Source organism: Syngnathoides biaculeatus, chromosome 4 (assembly GCF_019802595.1).
Source record: "Syngnathoides biaculeatus isolate LvHL_M chromosome 4, ASM1980259v1, whole genome shotgun sequence".
NCBI lineage: Eukaryota > Metazoa > Chordata > Actinopteri > Syngnathiformes > Syngnathidae > Syngnathoides > Syngnathoides biaculeatus.
Window position 1 is genome coordinate 4,992,207 of NC_084643.1, and position 17,680 is coordinate 5,009,886.

General features: G+C 44.9%; 1 protein-coding gene across 2 annotated transcripts in view; it reads right to left on the minus strand.

Annotated features, from left to right (window-relative positions):
• sgsm1a (small G protein signaling modulator 1a) overlaps nucleotides 1–17,680 on the minus strand; it is a 65,919-nt gene that overhangs the window by 24,159 nt on the left and 24,080 nt on the right. For both annotated transcript variants that reach the window (XM_061817676.1, XM_061817677.1), the window contains 4 exons: nucleotides 10,773–10,848; nucleotides 2,235–2,397; nucleotides 2,014–2,166; nucleotides 1,808–1,875 (listed from right to left, as the gene is read on the minus strand). In XM_061817676.1, coding sequence (XP_061673660.1) covers nucleotides 1,808–1,875; nucleotides 2,014–2,166; nucleotides 2,235–2,397; nucleotides 10,773–10,848 — 460 coding nt within the window. The remainder of the gene's footprint in view (nucleotides 1–1,807; nucleotides 1,876–2,013; nucleotides 2,167–2,234; nucleotides 2,398–10,772; nucleotides 10,849–17,680) is intronic.

The window sequence follows — 17,680 nt, forward strand, 5'->3', positions numbered from 1 at the left end:
GTAATTAGAATGAAACAAATTATCATAATTTCCGGCCTATGAGACGTGACTTTTTTCCACACACTTTCAACCCAGCGGCATATGCGGCGATGCGGCTAATTTGTGCATCCCCACCCCGGTGGAATATATGTGCCGAGGAAGTGACTTTTACCGGTCCGGCCCTGTTAGTGCTGCGCTAGCATGTTACCGTCGTGTCTTAGTGATTTTCACTGGTATGTTTTTTTTTTTTAACAGGCACTGTTAGCGCGGCGCGAGAATTAGCGTTAGTGCGGCGCTAGTGTTAGCGTTAGACTCTCTGTGTACCGTCTTTCTTTGTAAATATCTCGTGTTTCAATGTGGGTTTCAAACGTGGACACTTGCGGCATTTACACAGCTGCGACGTATGTTTGTACCAAATGTTATTTCCTTTAAAAATTTACTGGGTGAGGCTTATAACCAGGTGCGCTCTGTAGGCCGGGAATTACGGCACTATATTACGCACAAGTGAGTTTCAAAAATGCGATAGGTTGTAAAGAACTGAAGATCGTTTTTTTGTTGAAGTTGCAGGATTAGGAGGTCATATTTACTGAATTTCAATCTGAGGTCCTGTGTTCAATCCCGGACCCACCTGTGTGGAGTTTGCATGTTCTCCCCGTGCCTGCGTGGGTTTCCGGTTTCGCCCCACATCCCAAAAACATGCAACCTTACTTGGACACTCTAAATTGCCCCTAGGTGTGATTGTGAGTGTGACTCTTGTCTGTCTCTGTGTGCCCTGTGATTGGCTGGCAACTAGTTCTGGGTGTACCGCGCCTCCTGCCCGTTGACAACTAGGGTGGGCTCCAGCACTCCCGTGACCCTTGTGAGGATAAGCGGCTAAGAAAATAGATGGATGGATGGATAAACTGAATTGTCATTTGAAAACTGCATTTTTTTTTTTAAATTTCCTTAGGTTGTCCTTTAGTGATATTTAAATTGGTATGAGGATTTGAATCGGATAGATGTGGAAACCTGTGACTCTTGTGAGGATAAGCGGCTAAGAAAACGGATGGATGGATGGATGGATGGCTAAACTGAATTGTCATTTGAAAACTGCATTCTTTTAAATTTCCTTAGGTTGTCCTTGAGTAATATTTAAATTGGTGTGATGATTTGAAACATTTATGTGGGATAGATATGGAAACCGGCGACACTTGTGAGGATAAGCGGCTAAGAAAATGGATGGTAAAACCTAATTCTCATTTGAAAACTGCATTTTTCAAATTTCCTTTGGTTGTCCTTGAGTGATATTTTATTTGGTGTGACGATTTGAAACATTTGTGTGGGATAGATGTGGAAACCCGCGACCCTTGTGAGGATAAGTGGCTAAAAAAATGCATGGATGGATAGCTAAACTGAATTGTCATTTGAAAAGTGCATTTTTAAAAATTTCCTTAGGTTGTCCTTGAGTGACATTTAAATTGGTGTGACGATTTGAAACATTTGTGTGGGATAGATATGGAAACCCGCGACCCCTGTGAGGATAAGCGTCTAAGAAAATGTATGAATAGATGGATAACTCTCTTATAGTACCAAAACACAGTATTATTTTTATAATCATGACAGCCTGTGTATTGGATTTCATTTGATTCTTATTTAATATCCACATCTGATGAAATCTAAAATTAAAGTCCCTGCTGCGGCGAACACAACACTTTTAGGCTTGAGCAGAGGTACAATTAACATGAAAAGGAACACAAAAAAAGCTTTGAGTTTGAACTCAGCTGCTATGACCACCGAAATGCCACACTTTCAACCCCTGTAAAAGCTCGCTCACGAAGTCCCGAATTACCCAGCAAAGAAGCGAGGATGGGTCCGTCGACGGGGTCCATCAGGACAGCCTCCTTCTCGTAATATTTACTGGAAGAGACGATAAATGGGAACCGGATCAGACGGGCGGGCGGGTGGATGGGTGGGGAGGACGGAGAGTTCCCCCAAAACTCTCACACACGCACGGAAAGATGAACAAAGGTGACATTTCACACTTTGCGAGAGCACCTGCTGTTTTCCACCAGGAAGAGGACAATCTTATCCAGCACCTTCTCGAAAAGAGCCGTCCGGATCCACAAGTTCTTCATGGCCTTGGGAGTGAGGCTGGGGAGCCGAGGCATCCGGCGCAGGCTGTCCTGGCTTTGCAGGCTTTGGCTCCGTCTGCAAGGGGGACGTCACCAGAGCGTCAAGAGGCGGAACGCGGGTGGGTTGTTCCGCTCCGCGCTCACTTGGTCTCGATGATCTGCTCCAGTTCCTGGGCCTTCTTGCACAGCTCCTCGGCCGGGGCGAAGCTCTTGCCCACCTTCGTGAACAGGGCGGCTATTTTGTTGCTTCGGAGAAAGCCCGACGCTCGCCGCTTCAGCCCGTGCAAAACGCATGCCTCCACCGCCGCTGGTTGGGAAGGAAAAAAAAAAAAAAAAAAAAAAACATGCATCCATTTTCTCAGTCGCTTATCCTCACGAGTGTCGCAGACGTGCTGGAGCCTATCCCAGCTGTCAACGGGTAGGAGGCAGGGTACACCCTGGACCGGTTGCCGGCCAATCGCAGGGCACATAAAAACAAACAGCCACACCCACAATCACACCTTGGGGCAATTTAGAGTTTCCAATTAATGTCACATGTTTTGGGGATGTGGGAGGAAACATGCAAAGTCCACACAGGTGGGTCGGGAATTGAACCTGGGTCCTCAGAACTGTAAGGCCAACGCTTTACCAACCGATCCACCGTGCCACCCAACGTACATATATGGAAGTAATTATGTACCACGAGGATTTGAATTAAAAATGCCACTGAAAATTTTTATTCTATAATTTTTACAATACACATTTTGACTACATTTTTATATTCACATTGTTATTTCAAAGAGATGTCACGTGACATAGAAAGCGGAACTGGATTGGCTGCGTGTTGGGTTCTGACATCCTTTACTCACGTCTGTGAACTGGAGTAACCCTCCACGTTTTCCACTGAAATTAGACGTCGAATTTCAGACGGCAAATTTTACCCAGGAGACTGAAAATATTGCGTTTGAATTTTGAAAAGATGATTATTATTTTTTTTATATATGCCGAATTTGTTAACATTGAAAAGTTCAACCGAAATACAGCTATTGGAAATGTGATCACTTTGAAAGAACAAATGTGAATTTTAAAATGTAGTCAAATTATGGATAGAAAAATACATCAAATTTTCAGTGGCATTTTTAATTCAAATCCTAGTGGCACATATTTACTTCCATATACCGACTTTTTTTTCCCCCCCACACGCTTTCAACCCTCCGGTTTATGAGGTGATGCGGCACTAGCGTTAGCGCACCCTGTTATAAGCCTCGGTATACAGAAAGAGTTTAATGCTAACACCGTGCTAACGCTAGCGCCGGTGATGCCTCTTTCAGTGTACCGAGGCTTATAACCAAGTGTGCTACTGTATTACGATACATTTTTTAAAAACTGCATGACTTACTACAAACAAGTAACCCTGCTAAAAATTTTCTACAGAACATTTCTAAAGAACTATAGAACTTTAGGGCCCAATCCTATAGAAATTCTCTTGTTCTGTAGAAATTCGATAGGAAATCACCAAAGTTCGATAGAACAAGTTGTTGTGTACAAATTCTATAGATTTCTATAGAAATTTTTTAGCAGGGAAACTCACTGCTTTTCATTATTTTTCCATTTTTAGTTTATACTACGCACAATGGATGGGATGCCCTCACTGTTCTGAGGACTGAGGTTCCAATTGGACACTCTAAATTGCCCCTAGGTGAGATTGTGAGTGCAGTTCTGAGGACCCGGGTTCGACCCCGGACCTGCCTGTGTGGTGTTTTTATGTTCTCCCCGTGCCTGCACGGGCACTCCGGTTTCCTCCCACATCCCAAAAACATGCCAGATTAATTGGACACTCTAAATTGCCCGTAGGTCCGATTGTGAGTGCTGCTGTTTGTCTCCATGTGCCCCGGGATTAGCTCGCAACCAGTTCAAGATGTACCCCGCCTCCTGCCCCATGATAGCAGGGACAGGCTCCAGCAATCCCGTGACCCTCGTGAGGATAAGCGGGTCAGAAAACAGACCATGCACAATGATATACTGCGATTATCAGTGTAAACAAATACAAAGAAAATTCAGGCACTTTCGAAAAGTTGAAGCCGCAGATTGCACAATTCCGAGAATGAGCACAAAAGATGTCCGCCCTCCGTGTCGGCGCCGGCAGCCGTGTTGACATTTGCGTCCTCTTCGGGGCCGATCCTGCGCCTCTCCGTTCGCACGAGGCCGCGGTCGCCTTGGCAACCCCCGTTTGAGCTCACGGGAGGGAGGGGCCGGCGGCCGAGGCCCCTCGCCGTCGCGATCCGCCGCTTCCGCCGTCGTGACTCCTTCAAACAAAAGCCGTCTCATCTCCTGCGTCCCGCCGCTCTGTAAACGGCGCAATAGCCGAAAGCGCATTTGACAAAACCGTCGAGCGAGGTTTTCGACTTCGCCGTTGCCAATCGAACTTTCGGTTTCTTACAATAAACAAAAAACGCATCTTCCTTCGTTGTTTCTTCCTCAATTCGTTTTATTCGCGACTTCCTTGTGCTGATATTTTCACATAACCATTATCAGAAGAAGACAACTCATAAAATGTAATCCTTTGTGAAAAATCAAATTAATTAATCATCATCTGCGCCGACTGTCCTTGGAGAAAGAACAGAAATCACTTTCAACGTCACGTAAACAGAAAATACATTTTTATTGCTTTTCAGCAGGCGGCACGGTGCCTCACCTGGAAAAGCGTTGGTGTCACAGTTCTGAGGACCCGGGTTCAATCCCGGACCTGCCTGTGTGGAGTTAGCATGTTCTCAGCGTGCCTGCGTGGGTTTTCTCCGGGCACTCCGGTTTCTTCCCACAACTCAAAAACATGCAAACATGAATTGGACACTCTAAATTGCCCGTAGGTGTGATTGTGAGTGCGGCTGATTGTCTCGGTGTGCCCTGCGATTGGCTGGCGACCAGTTCAGGGTGTACCCCGCCTCCAGATAGAATCCAGCACTCCCGCGACCCTCGTGAGGATAAGCGGCTAAGAAAAAGGATGGATGGATCCTTTCCAGCAGAAGCCTGAACGTTTTACAGTTCCACTGAGTGGTCTTTCCAACTGTTCATAATTCCTCCATCTTGCTTAGAAAATAGAGAATTATGAATATTTTCAGCTCAAGGAAAACAGCCCCAAAGGACGATGCCAACCAAAGAATGCGTCACTGTCGAGTTGGTCTTTTTTTGGGGTGTTTAGCAGTGTTGTGTTTGTAGCAAACGGACCTTTTGGGCCCAAATGTTCTCCATTGGTTTTATTGACCCATCACATTTTTTTTTTTATTTTTAAACACGTTTTGGAGATTACTTTATGTACGACCGAATCTAGCTAAGAAATTAAAGGAAGAAATGATGAACAGTTTGAAATAACAGCCGCTGTTGGCGCAAAACCTTCAAGTCTCTGCGAGGAAGCAATCGTTGCAAATAGAAAGAAAAAATGTATTCTTTCAATGGTGGCAGTTGTGTACATCCTGAATTAATATGAGTTTAATATTGGTTATGAGTTGAATGTGTGAATTCTGAACACAGCCACATCCAAGTTAGAAGAGTGCAAACACATGATCGCGGTTGTTTATTTTTACTTGGGGAAAAAAAAAAAATGGATGATATGATGATGGCGGCACGGCGCCCTCACAGTTCGGAGGTCGCAGGTTCAACCCCGGACCTGCCTGTGTGGAGTTTGCATGTTGTCCCCGTCCCTGCGTGGGTTTTCTCCAGGCACTTCGGTTTCCTCCCACATCCCAAAAACACCCAACATGAATTGGACACTCTAAATTGCCCCTAGGTGTGATTGTAAGTGCGGCTGATTGTCTCGGTGTGCCCTGTGATTGGCTGGCGACCGGTTCAGGATGTACCCTGCCTCCAGCACTATGATCGCTGGGGGGTAGGCTTCGGCACTCCCCTGACCCTCGTGAGGATAAGCGGCTAAGAAAATGGATGGATTATAAAGGTTGTAGATCACATTACTGGTGAAAAAAAAGAATTTTGAAAACCTGGAAATAGCGCGTGTACACTTAATCTCACTTGTATGTTCTGCAAGAGATAAACATATTGCAGATACTAAAATTTCCCAGCCCAGAAGCAGAACGACCGACTTATCGATTATGCGAGGCCTCAATAATTGAACCGCGCGCCATTTAACACCAGTCACATCATTTATGTTCAGGCTGCGCTCTCCCCACTCCGTCTGAATGCTTCTGACTTTGCGCGGCAGCTCATCAAAGTCGCCACGGGGCTGCAGGCTAATTGCTCCCCGGAGGGGCCGGCTGAGACACCCCCCCCCCCCAAGGCAAACGGGGGAGGAGGGAGAAGGGGGGATTTTGTGAGCTGTTTAGTGTCCAATGATTAATATCAACGACGGGGGAAGAAAACACTCTCCTCCGACTGACCGGTTCGGCTTTTAAAAGATCCAGTGGATATCGTCGTTACGGACTGCAGAGAAACCTGATGAGACTCTCCCGTGCGCGCCCCATTAAACACAAAACCTACCGCATTAAATATTGAACACAATATGGCGGTGTGTAAAAGGAGACGCTCAATCATATTTGAATCAAATCCGTGTCGTACGTGACAGCATATTTACATGAGCACTAGCTAAACTCTAAAAAGAGTAATTTGCCTGCACTGAGGTTAGTTTTACATCTCGCGATTTAAAATAAAAAAAAAAAGACAATTACCTAAATTCCCGGCCTATGAGCCGCGACTTTTTTCCCCCCCACACGCTTTCAAACCTGCGGTTTATGCTGGGATGCGGCTAATTTGTGCATTTTTTTCTAACAGCTGCAAGGAGCCACTTGAGCGGAAGCGGTAAAGTGGAATATATAAGCCGAGGAAGTGACTTTTACTGGCCCTGTTAGCTGCTCTGTTAATGGCGTGTCTCAGTGATATTTACTGGGAAGTTTTATTTAAGCCGCGACTTTTTTTCCCCCCACACGCTTTCAACCCTGCGGTTTATGCGGTGATGTGGCTAATTTGTGCATTTTTTCTAACGGCCGCAAAGGGGGCACTCGAGCGGAAAAGGTAAAGTGGAATATATGAGACGAGGAAGTTACTTTTACTGGCCCTGCTAGCGCTGCACTAGTATTAGCGCTGTGCTAGTGTGTTGCTGCTGTGCTACCTTTACTGACCCTGTTAGCGCTGCGCTAGCGTTAGCCCTGTGCCAGCCAGTTGCTGCTGTGTTATTGGTGTGTCTCAGTGATAGTTACTGGGAATTTTATTTTAACCAGCCCTATAAGCCGATACTTTTTTCGTTTATGCAGTGATGCGGCTAATTTGTGCATTTTTTTCGAACAGCCGCAAAGGGGGCACTCGAAGGGAAAAGGTAAGAGTGAGACCGGTGGAATATATGTGCCGAGAGAATGACTTTTACCGGTCCGGCCCTGTTAGCGCTGCCCTAGCGTTAGCTGTGCTGCTGTGTTATTGGCGTGTCTCAGTGATATTTCGTGGTAAGTTTTATTTCAACCGGCCCTATAAGCCGCGACTTTTTTCCCCACACACTTTTCAACCCTGCGGTTTATGCGGCGATGCGGCTAATTTGTGCATTTTTTTTCTAACGGTCGCAAATGGGGACTCGAGCGGAAAAGGTAAGAATGAGACCGGTGGAATGTATGTGCCGACGAAGTGACTTTTAACGGCACTGTTAGCGCTGCGCTGGCGTTAGCGCTGTGCTAGCGTGTTGCAGCTGTGTTACTGGCGTGTCTCAGTGATATTTACCAGTAAGTTTTGTTTTAACCGGCCCTGTTAGCGTTAGCGCTAGCATGGCGATAGCGTTAGCACTAGCGTGATAGTGAGACCGGTGGAATATATTTGCCAAGGAAGTGACTTTTATCAGTCCGGCCATGTTAGCGCTGCGCTAGCATGTTACTGCCGTGTCTCTGATTTTTACTGGTATGCTTTTTTTAACCGGTCCTGTTAGCGTGGCGGTGCTAGCGTTAGTGTGACGGCGCTAGCATTAGCATTAGCGCGGTGGCGCTAGCGTCAAACTCTCTGTCTACCGTCTTTCTTTGTAATTATCTCGCTTTTCAACATGGGTTTCAATGTGGGCACTTGCGGCTTTTACACAGCCGCAGCGTACGTATGTAGCAAATGGTATTTCCTGGGTGAGGCTTATAACCAGGTGCGCTCTGTAGGCCGGGAATTACGGTACCCACGCTCTTCACACGAAAAAGTACTGGAGATTTAATTGGGCATTCCCTTCTTTTTTCTCACAATTTGCAGCAAAACCTTCTGTCTTTCGAGCAATTTGATCTCATTTTGATTTTCCCTCAGGCGCAACGATGCTCGTCGGTGCGGAATAAAAGGTTCAATCGAATGAAATGTCACAGTGTCCGCAGCTTCAGAGAGTCGGAACTGTTCTGACATCTGTTGGGGGGAAATCAGACAAATTAACATTTACCGTCGTCGCGCAATGCGAGCTAAGATGCCAGAAAAACCTTTAGCGCGGCGTCTTGAGAGCAACGGCGAAAAATGATTCACGATTACAGGCGTGAACAATTGGTCATCTCTTTTGCGTTCTCTTGGGATTTTTATTTCTTGTTGTCGTTTTAGCGTCGCACGAATATCAGTGTGTGCAAACTGATGTGAACTCCACAAATAAATATTGTTTGGTCTGAGCCACACACAGCTGCCAAGCGTGCCTTGCACGTGGGCAGTGTTTTTCTCACATGCTATAATAATATCGTGCTTCATTGCCACCATTTGGTGTGCGGGAAAAAAAAAAAAAAAAAATTAAATGCCACGGGTTGGACACCGACACGATTGCAAAAATGCTGCATAAAAAAAAGTTTATTTTAGGCAAAAACAGCTGTCTTATGCTACCTAAAATCTCATCTTGATAGCTGTACATAAAACTATATTCACAGATAAACTTCATTCATATAAAGAGTATTATCGCCAGTAATTTTCCAGTTTTTGAGACTTGAAGACACCCACACGTTGAAAAACCAACTATTGAAAATACCGATACTTTTCTGCATGGCTATTAATAGTATTCACTAGTATTACTTCACATTTGTTTCTACCGTATGTATTAAAAACAATTTTTTAAATGAAATTATTGCAGCAGAAAGTGACAAGACTGAGGGGAAAAGGTGTTTACAAACCATCTGGTGTTTCACTAACATAGACAAGTGCGACAGATTTGTCATTTGCGATGAGAAGGAGCCCTTTTCGCGGGAAGCACTCCAACCAAAGAGTGGAGAGGAATCTCAGGGGCCATTATAACATTAGTCAGGGGCCTGTCTTGTTTTCGACGGAGAAGGCACTGCGAGTGTTTATTTAATAAAATCAAAAATTTACCGTAACTTCCGGCCTACAAGCCGCACCTTTTTCCACATGCTTTCAACCGTGCGCTTTATGCGGCGAATTTGTGCATTTTTTCTAACGGCCGCAAGGAGGTACTCGAACGTAATATGTGAGGTGGAACATTTGTGCCGAGGAAGTGACTTTTACCGGGCCTGTTAGCGCTGCGCTAGCGTGTTGCTGCTGTGTTATTGGCGTGTCTCAGTGATATTTACTAGTAAGTTTTACTTTAACCGGCCCTGTTAGCATTAGCAATACCACAGCGTTAGCGCTTACCAAGAATAAAATATTTGTAGTCAAAACTAATTAAAATCAAAGAATAAGAACAAGGCCAGTGGAGTATAGAAATAAAAGTTTACTGGGAAACTTTTGTCTCATTATTTCAAGAATGAAAAAAAAGGGGGGGGGGAGTTTTCTTATTTTTAAGTTTTTGCAGTGTGAATGTTGTCATGTGGAAGGTTGGACGACGGTCAAGAAGGGCGTGGCCTGGCCACCTCTCTGAGCGGTTTCATCTATGATACCTATCGCAGCTGCTTCCCACGAGGCACTGTGATTAGACCATGTATTTAAGTTGGGGTTTTGTCACTGGCATTTGCCGTTGAGCATGCTTTGCCGCATCCAAGGTTACTCCGCCACTGCGCCATTATACCCCAGTCACGGTTTTGGTTACGCTCTTTAGATGACATCATAGTTTTCGGACATTGTTTCTTGTGTTTTGGATCCAGCCTCCTTGGAACTGTGTTGTCGTGCAGAACTTTTGTTTATAATAAAACTTACTGAACATCATGTCCTCGTCTTGGAGTGCTGCATTTGGGTTCGCTCGCGCACAGTTGGTTCGTGACAGATGTTAAAGTTTGCCGTAAGTAAATGTGCTAAATTCTGTTTGCAAATGTTGGTCCGTGTTTATCGAGCTTCTGCGATGAATGATAAGATGGAACTGGATCAAACTACACACAAATCGTATGTCACACTTTCTCAGCACTATTACAGTTCCCAAAGTGCTTCACACCATTCATACGTAAACAGTGTAAAAAAGAAAAATGCAATTTTACCATTAAGGGTCGCACTTTCAACATGCTACTCTAGTATCCTCGATACTTTTCCTACTTGGGAATTATCGAGTACCTTTTTGACCCATGAATTAGGTACACTTGGAGATTTTGGGTAGACTGATTATTATTATTATTTCTGTGGGGAGAAATGGAAAAATCAGACATCGACCGGCATGCCGGAACAAGCCGTGTGTGACTTCCACTGAATTAATAAATGGGCTTACTTATGGCTCATGTTAATTACGTTAGCACCGTCTGCGCGGTGATACGCCTTTTCCGTCGGCGTATTGTTCACAGAGCGACGTTCCAAAACAGGCATGGGCGTGCGCCAGCTGTACGTTTGCTTACTCACCACACAGGGAAACAATATGGCTGCTGTCTTCATGAACAAATTTCCTGGTGACCGCTTCCTCCATAATCTGCTTCACCTGTCAACGACACGGCAGATCCTGCGTGACTCACTCATTAATATGCCAAAGCCGCACGCAGAGAATCTTCAAAGGGGGCATTGTTGAATATATTTCTGAATAATCAGAGGAGTGTCTTGAATTTAAAAAAAAAAAAAAAAAAGGGGGAAGCTAGGATAATGAGGCACATTAACAGAACTGTCATAGGAAAAAGTTTAAAAGGACCAAAAACCAAGTGGGATGAGTGCTAAGTTTCTGGATGAGTCACCAGCTCTCACCCAGAGGACCGTTGCGAAGGATCCAAGTGTTATATTTGGATGTCAAAGGGAGACAACATGTTTCTAGTCTACGTCAAACCCCTTTCCTACCTTGCGGGCGGGGGATTGATTGCGGCGCATTAAAGCCTCCAGACGTCCTTTCGTGTAACTTAAAAAACGAGCAACAAGGTCCGATACGCACGCTCGCGAGGTAATACTTGTAATTGGTTGTCATGGGGACGGAAGGTCCTCCCCGCTGTCCTGACATCTGCGAAGGAACATTAGTTAAGATCGAATAAATCAATCGCCGCGCAAAGTGCTATTGTGCTCGCACCACTCTGCCGTTGTAGTGGCCGCGCGGAACGTCAATAATTTCCTGTCGAAACGAGTCTGTCCGCAATCAACGTAATGTATTCTGCGCCGGCCAGTTCACATTTTATTCCTGCACGTGTCACTTCGTTCCATCTTTTTACAACACATTACACAGTTAGTAAAACGTTCTTCCTAAAGCTCGTGGTGAGTTTTCCAGAAGTCCCAACCAACGGACCTTTCCGACCTGTCAATCACTCGTCCAATAATAGCCAATCAGATAGCCGCTTTGTCTTAACCACTGGCTTGACACGCCCCTCTCGCTGTAATTGTCCCACAAACAATACTGGATGTCAGTACCAGGCGCTTGGAAAAGTTAATGTTACGAAGAAAATGGTCCTCAGATGCACTTGGGGAACGTGCAACGCTGATGAAAGATATCCTGCTAGATTGATTCATTTTCCAAAGCCTAAAACACAGTTGACGAAGTGTCTTTGATGGATTAAGGCTCGGGGAAGAGCGCACGTACAACTGAACGTGGACAATATCAACAAACACAAGGCTGTATGTTCGAAGGTAAGTGAGGGAGAAGTATCTTCTCCGAGTTTGATTGAATTATTATATTGCAGGAAAACAACTTTCACTTTGCTAGTGTATCACTGACGTGCTGGACGAAGTGTGTCATGTTTTATGCCCAAGAGTCAGGTTAGTGATGCGTAAATGCGCGATGTCATGCAAGAGAAATGTCTATTTGCCTGTTTGTATCACATCGGACTTTTAAGACAGAAAACTGAGTTCGACTACGAGCCAAGACAAATAAATACATTAATATATATATTACTCGCGATCTTTCCAAGTAAAACTTACTCACCCTGCTTTACATGCGCAGTACGATTCCATTATTTGATCCTGTTGGATTTCAATATGAAGTTTGTGTGGCGTCAAACTTTTTTTTTTTTTTTTGCATCAATCACCAACGTTTCGCCTGAAAAACTCTGACATTGCGTCCTGCTCCGTCCAAAATCTTAATTCCGTGTACATATGCGTGAAATAGTTGAGACCTCTCTGTAGAACCGTCTTGGACAAGTCTGACGCATTTGGCAAAAAACACACCCCAATATTATCTTGAATACGGGATGGAGAATCTACTTCACACTTGTCCTTTTCAATCGCCATTTTGGAAGATTGTGGGACATGGGCTAAGGGGGCGGAGCTTAATATTGCCATCGGAAAGGTACATTCTCTTGTCCGTTAATTTTAGAGTCCAAGCATAGAACACAAGCTACACAAAATAGCAGCAAGAAAGACGATAAAAACAATTTTTTTGGGAAGACTTCGCACACGCCCGACACATAGCGCACGTGATTGCAACGTTGTGTAGCCACCGTTACGAGACGAAGTGGTTGCTAGCTCAATACTAGCTTGAAGCTGCTTAGCTGTGTTTTTCAGGATCGGCGATGTTTGAGGATTTTGGGAACACAGTTTGTGGTGTATTCACGTCTTTAACGAGTAATATAGGCAATAATTACTTGATCACAAATATCACTTTTACGGGTTGTGAATTCATGGAAATTAATTTACGCGACTAGCAGCGGCTTACTGTTAACCCAACGGAGCCGAATCCATCTGAGGCTCACATCAACCTAATTACCAACTAGTATAATCATAGTTTGACGACGTGACATAAATGTCACGCAACTTGTAAGTCGGCTAAATGAAAGGCTTTCATCCAAGCAGAACTCCATTAAGCACAATTTCTCCAAGCAGAATGACTGCGCTAAATTCGGCACATTTTGTTTTAACTGTGAAAATTCAAATCTTGAGTTGGACCCCTCCTGACAGCTGGGAAGGATTGTGGGCACGCAGGCTCTGGGGGCATCTTAAAATGGATCCGCAGCCTCTGTGAAAGGAGACCCCGCGAGGCTTGAACATGGACGGATTTGCCATTCTGGCAGTTTGTCCGTCCGAGAGGCACACAGTGGTTTATGATCTTTTTTGCCGTTTCGTCTTATGGTGCCTGACGCTCGCTCAAACCGTCGCAACGTGTGATCCGAAAAACAGCTAGCTGTCAAGAAAGTTCTCTTTATTCACCAAAGCTGGTATCAGTGAAGTCATTCTTCAAGAAAAATTCCGGTGGTTTGGAGTAACAAAGGATCCAATAGGTCATGTAATATGTACTCTATCTTGATAATGTGATGTTAAATCATCTCCCATTTAAAAGTGTTTTGAGAAGATTTTTATTGACAATTTTCAGGTGGACCGCCATTTTCGCGAGTCACACGACCTACATGCGCGGATGTGACGTGTTACGTGCCGCAACAAAGGCTCGATTACATGGGACACCATTATGCGCAGCGGTGATTTCTCGGATTTATCCTCATCTGATGAAGAAATAGCAGTATTGGTTGATCGCGTGAGCTCTGCTGAGTGGCGGCGCCGTGAGCTGGCTCCCCGGCTAGCAAGCTCCGGGGCTCGGGGAAGACGGAGGAATACTTCCATACGGTTTTGAGCCTCTGGCTGTAAATAATGTTGAACATTTGGATGGTTCTTCGGGCGGAATGGCGCGGAGTCTGACCAGCGAGCTCTGCGACTCAGCAGAGCTGGGATGGCGCTAACGCTAGCGCAGCCCTAACAGAGCCGGGGTTAAAAAAAAAAAAAAAAAAACATACAGGTAAAAACTATCAAGATACGGCAGTAACACAACACCAACACTGTAGCACAGCGCTAACGCTAGTGCTGCGCTAACAGGGCCTATTGAAAAAAAAAAAAAAAATACCGGTAAAAATCACCAAGACGCAGCAGTAACACAGCAGCAACATGCTAGCACAGCGCTAACGCTAGAGTAGTGCTAACAGGGGCGGTTAAAAAAAAAAAACATACCGGTAAAAATCACTAAGATACAGCAGTAACACAACACCAACACGCTAGCACAGCGCTAACAGGGCCGGCTAAAAAAACAAAACGAAAAAAAAAAAAAATACCGGTAAAAGTCACTTCCTCGACACATATATTCCACTGGTCTCACTCTTACCTTCTCCGATCGAGTGCCCCCTTGCGGCCGTTAGGAAAAAATGCACAAATTAGCCGCATCACCGCATAAGCCGCAGAGTTGAAAGCGTGTGAAAAAAGTCGCGGCTTGTAGGCCGGAAACGATGGTAATTATTAAAACACTTGTTCGAGTGCAAAACATTTTGTCAAAATGACCATCATTACCCAAAATCTGACAAAGTTCCGATCAACACTGGACACAAGAATGGCTTTACTATTCTCCAAACTGGAAAAGCCACCGAAAGTACCGTACTTTTCGCACTATGAGGCGCACCTTCAATGAACGGCCGATTTCAAAAGTTTTTCATATATAAGGCGCACCGCATTATAACTCACATAGAAAAGATGCAACAGTAGAGGGTGGGGGTTACGTTACGCAACTATTAAATGGAGCTGTACGAAAGGCTCAATATTGATCCATATATAAGGCGCACCTTCTATGAATGGCCTAATTCAAAACCTTTTCATGTATAAGGCGCAGCGCATTAAAAGGCGCATTGAAAAGACGCTACAGTAGAGGCTGGCGTTACATTATGCATCCACTAGATGGAGCTGCACAAAAAGTGCAATATTGATCCATATATAAGGCGCACCTGATTATAAGGCGCACCCTCAATGAATGGCCTAATTCAAAACCTTTTCATGTATAAGGCGCACCGCATTATAAGGCGCATTGAAAAGACGCGACAGTCAAGGCTGGCGTTACGTTATGCATCCACTAGATGGAGCTGCACGAAAAGTGCAATATTGATCCATATATAAGGCGCACCTTCAATGAACGGCCTGATTCAAAACCTTTTCATGTATAAGGCGCACCGCATTATAAGGCGCATTGAAAAGACGCGACAGTCAAGGCTGGCGTTACGTTATGCATCCACTAGATGGAGCTGCACGAAAAGTGCAATATTGATCCATATATAAGGCGCACCTTCAATGAACGGCCTGATTCAAAACCTTTTCATGTATAAGGCGCACCGCATTATAAGGCGCATTGAAAAGACGCGACAGTCAAGGCTGGCGTTACGTTATGCATCCACTAGATGGAGCTGCACGAAAAGTGCAATATTGATCCAGATATAAGGCGCACCTGATTATATGGCTTTTAAGGAAATGAAAGCCTTTTCGGTGCGCCTTATAGTGCGGAAAATACGATAGCCTGTGATGCGTGCGATGGGGACATTTGTCCAAGTGACTTTCCGGTTTGGAAGTACTTGCTCTTTTCCAAATAGCCTCCATTTTCCCTACACTGTTTTGTAAAACGAACAATCTGATGTTTCAGGTTGATTACACCCTTTGTTTTGGAAAGATATTGTTTTGTTTTTCTTTTGAAAGAAAAATGAAAACAAAAAGGGAACAGAACATTCTGCCCTTGAAAGACCTTCCATCATAAAAATAACCACGGAATAAACAGAAGTCCCGAGGCCCGTTTGGCCTCTCCGGATGAGTAATACGTGGATATCTTCAGCATCAAGCAAAATTATTCCTGCGACAACACACACACATATTCATGATTAATTCACCGGCTCGCTTGACTTTTGGCGGCTGTAGTTATAGTTCTCATCTTTCAAATTCGGGTGGACTTATCAGGTCTCAGATGTATTCCCGAGGCAAAGCGTCCGAGCGCAGACGGGGGCTGCGAGTTGCTATGGCGACGACACGCGTAGCGCCGTACAGTTCCGCCGAAACCCATACGTCAATAATATTCGTTTATCGCTGAGAGGAGCTCAATGAAAGCAGTGCCTCAAATGATAACCTTTCCGAGGCTAAGCAGTGTCAAAAAAAAAAAAAAATAAAAATAAATAAAAATCGGAGCTCATTTGTTGTTGCGGAGAATCAATTGAGGTTTTGATAGATTTGTACACGTTACACTGTAACTACTACTAAAATATGTACTTTAAAAATTTTCTCTCCTGGACCCTCCTTCTATTCATATGAAATTTTATTTATATAAAATCAACACAAAAAAAGGACATACATAAACATTTTTTTTAGTTTTCAGAGTCCATTGTAGTCATGTCATTATCCGAGCCGCTTATCCTCACAAAGGTTGCGGGAAAGCTGGAGCCTATCCCAGCTAGCTTTGGGCGAAAGGCGGATGACGCCCTGAAGTGGTCGCCAGTCAGTCGCAAGGCAGATATCGACACCGTCACTGACCGGGAATCGATCCCAAACTGCCCGCACCAAAGGCAGGCGTGTGTACCGCTACGCCATCAGCTACTCGCCATTGTAGTTTTGTCATATATTGGAATTAATACAAGACTCTATGTTTTTGTCAGACTACCGTAAACTGCAGGTTGTAATAAATCCGTTTTCATCAAGCACGCTAAATGTGTAATTATGTTTTTTATTTTAAATGCTGTATCAGAATTGGGGTCACGGTGGAGCAGCTCGTAAAGCATTGGCCTCACAGTTCTGAGGACCCAGGTTCAATCCCGGCCCCACCTGTGTGGAGTTGGCATGTTCTCCCCGGGCCTGCGTGGGTTTTCTCCGGGCACTCCGGTTTCCTCCCACTTCCCAAAAACATGCAACATTAATTAATTGACACTCTAAATTGCCCCTAGGAGTGATTGTGAGTGCAGCTATTTGTCTCCATCTGCCCTGCGATTGGTTGTCAAACAGTTCAGGGTGTACCCCGCCTCCTCCTCGTTGACAGCTGGGATAGGCTCCGGCACTCTCCGTGACCCTCGTGAGGATAAGCGGCAAAGAAAATGGGTGGATGGATGTATCAGAATTCCTAGCTAGTCATACATTTCTGGAAGATTGACTCTGCAAAAATGGGAAATGGGTTTTATAACATGGATCAACTCCCCGGCCCCAAAAAAAATGGATTTTTTCGCATTTTCATTTTCATTCATTTGTTCCGCGTCCCCCTGGAATTGCTCTGCGCTCCCTCTCGGGGACGCACCCCCCAGTTTGGGAACCACTACCTTAGCGTATCTGTTTGTATTTGCCGCCAAATTCCCAGTCAAGGTGCAGATGAGAAAAACAGTCTGTTCGGTTGTAGTAAAAAATGGAACGGATGCAACCACACCTGACAGTCCAGAAAAAAAAAAACGTATCAAAACTTGGAGGACGGGAAGCGGCCACAAAAGCGCACCGAGCCCGTCACGTTCCACCCGTCGAAAGCCGTGACAGAACGTGAGAAACGTCAGGATTGAGACAGGCTGGGCCGGGAACGTTCTGGAAATAACAGTAAAGCTCGGGCTTTACCATTGTGCACGTTTAAGCCTCCAGGGCTC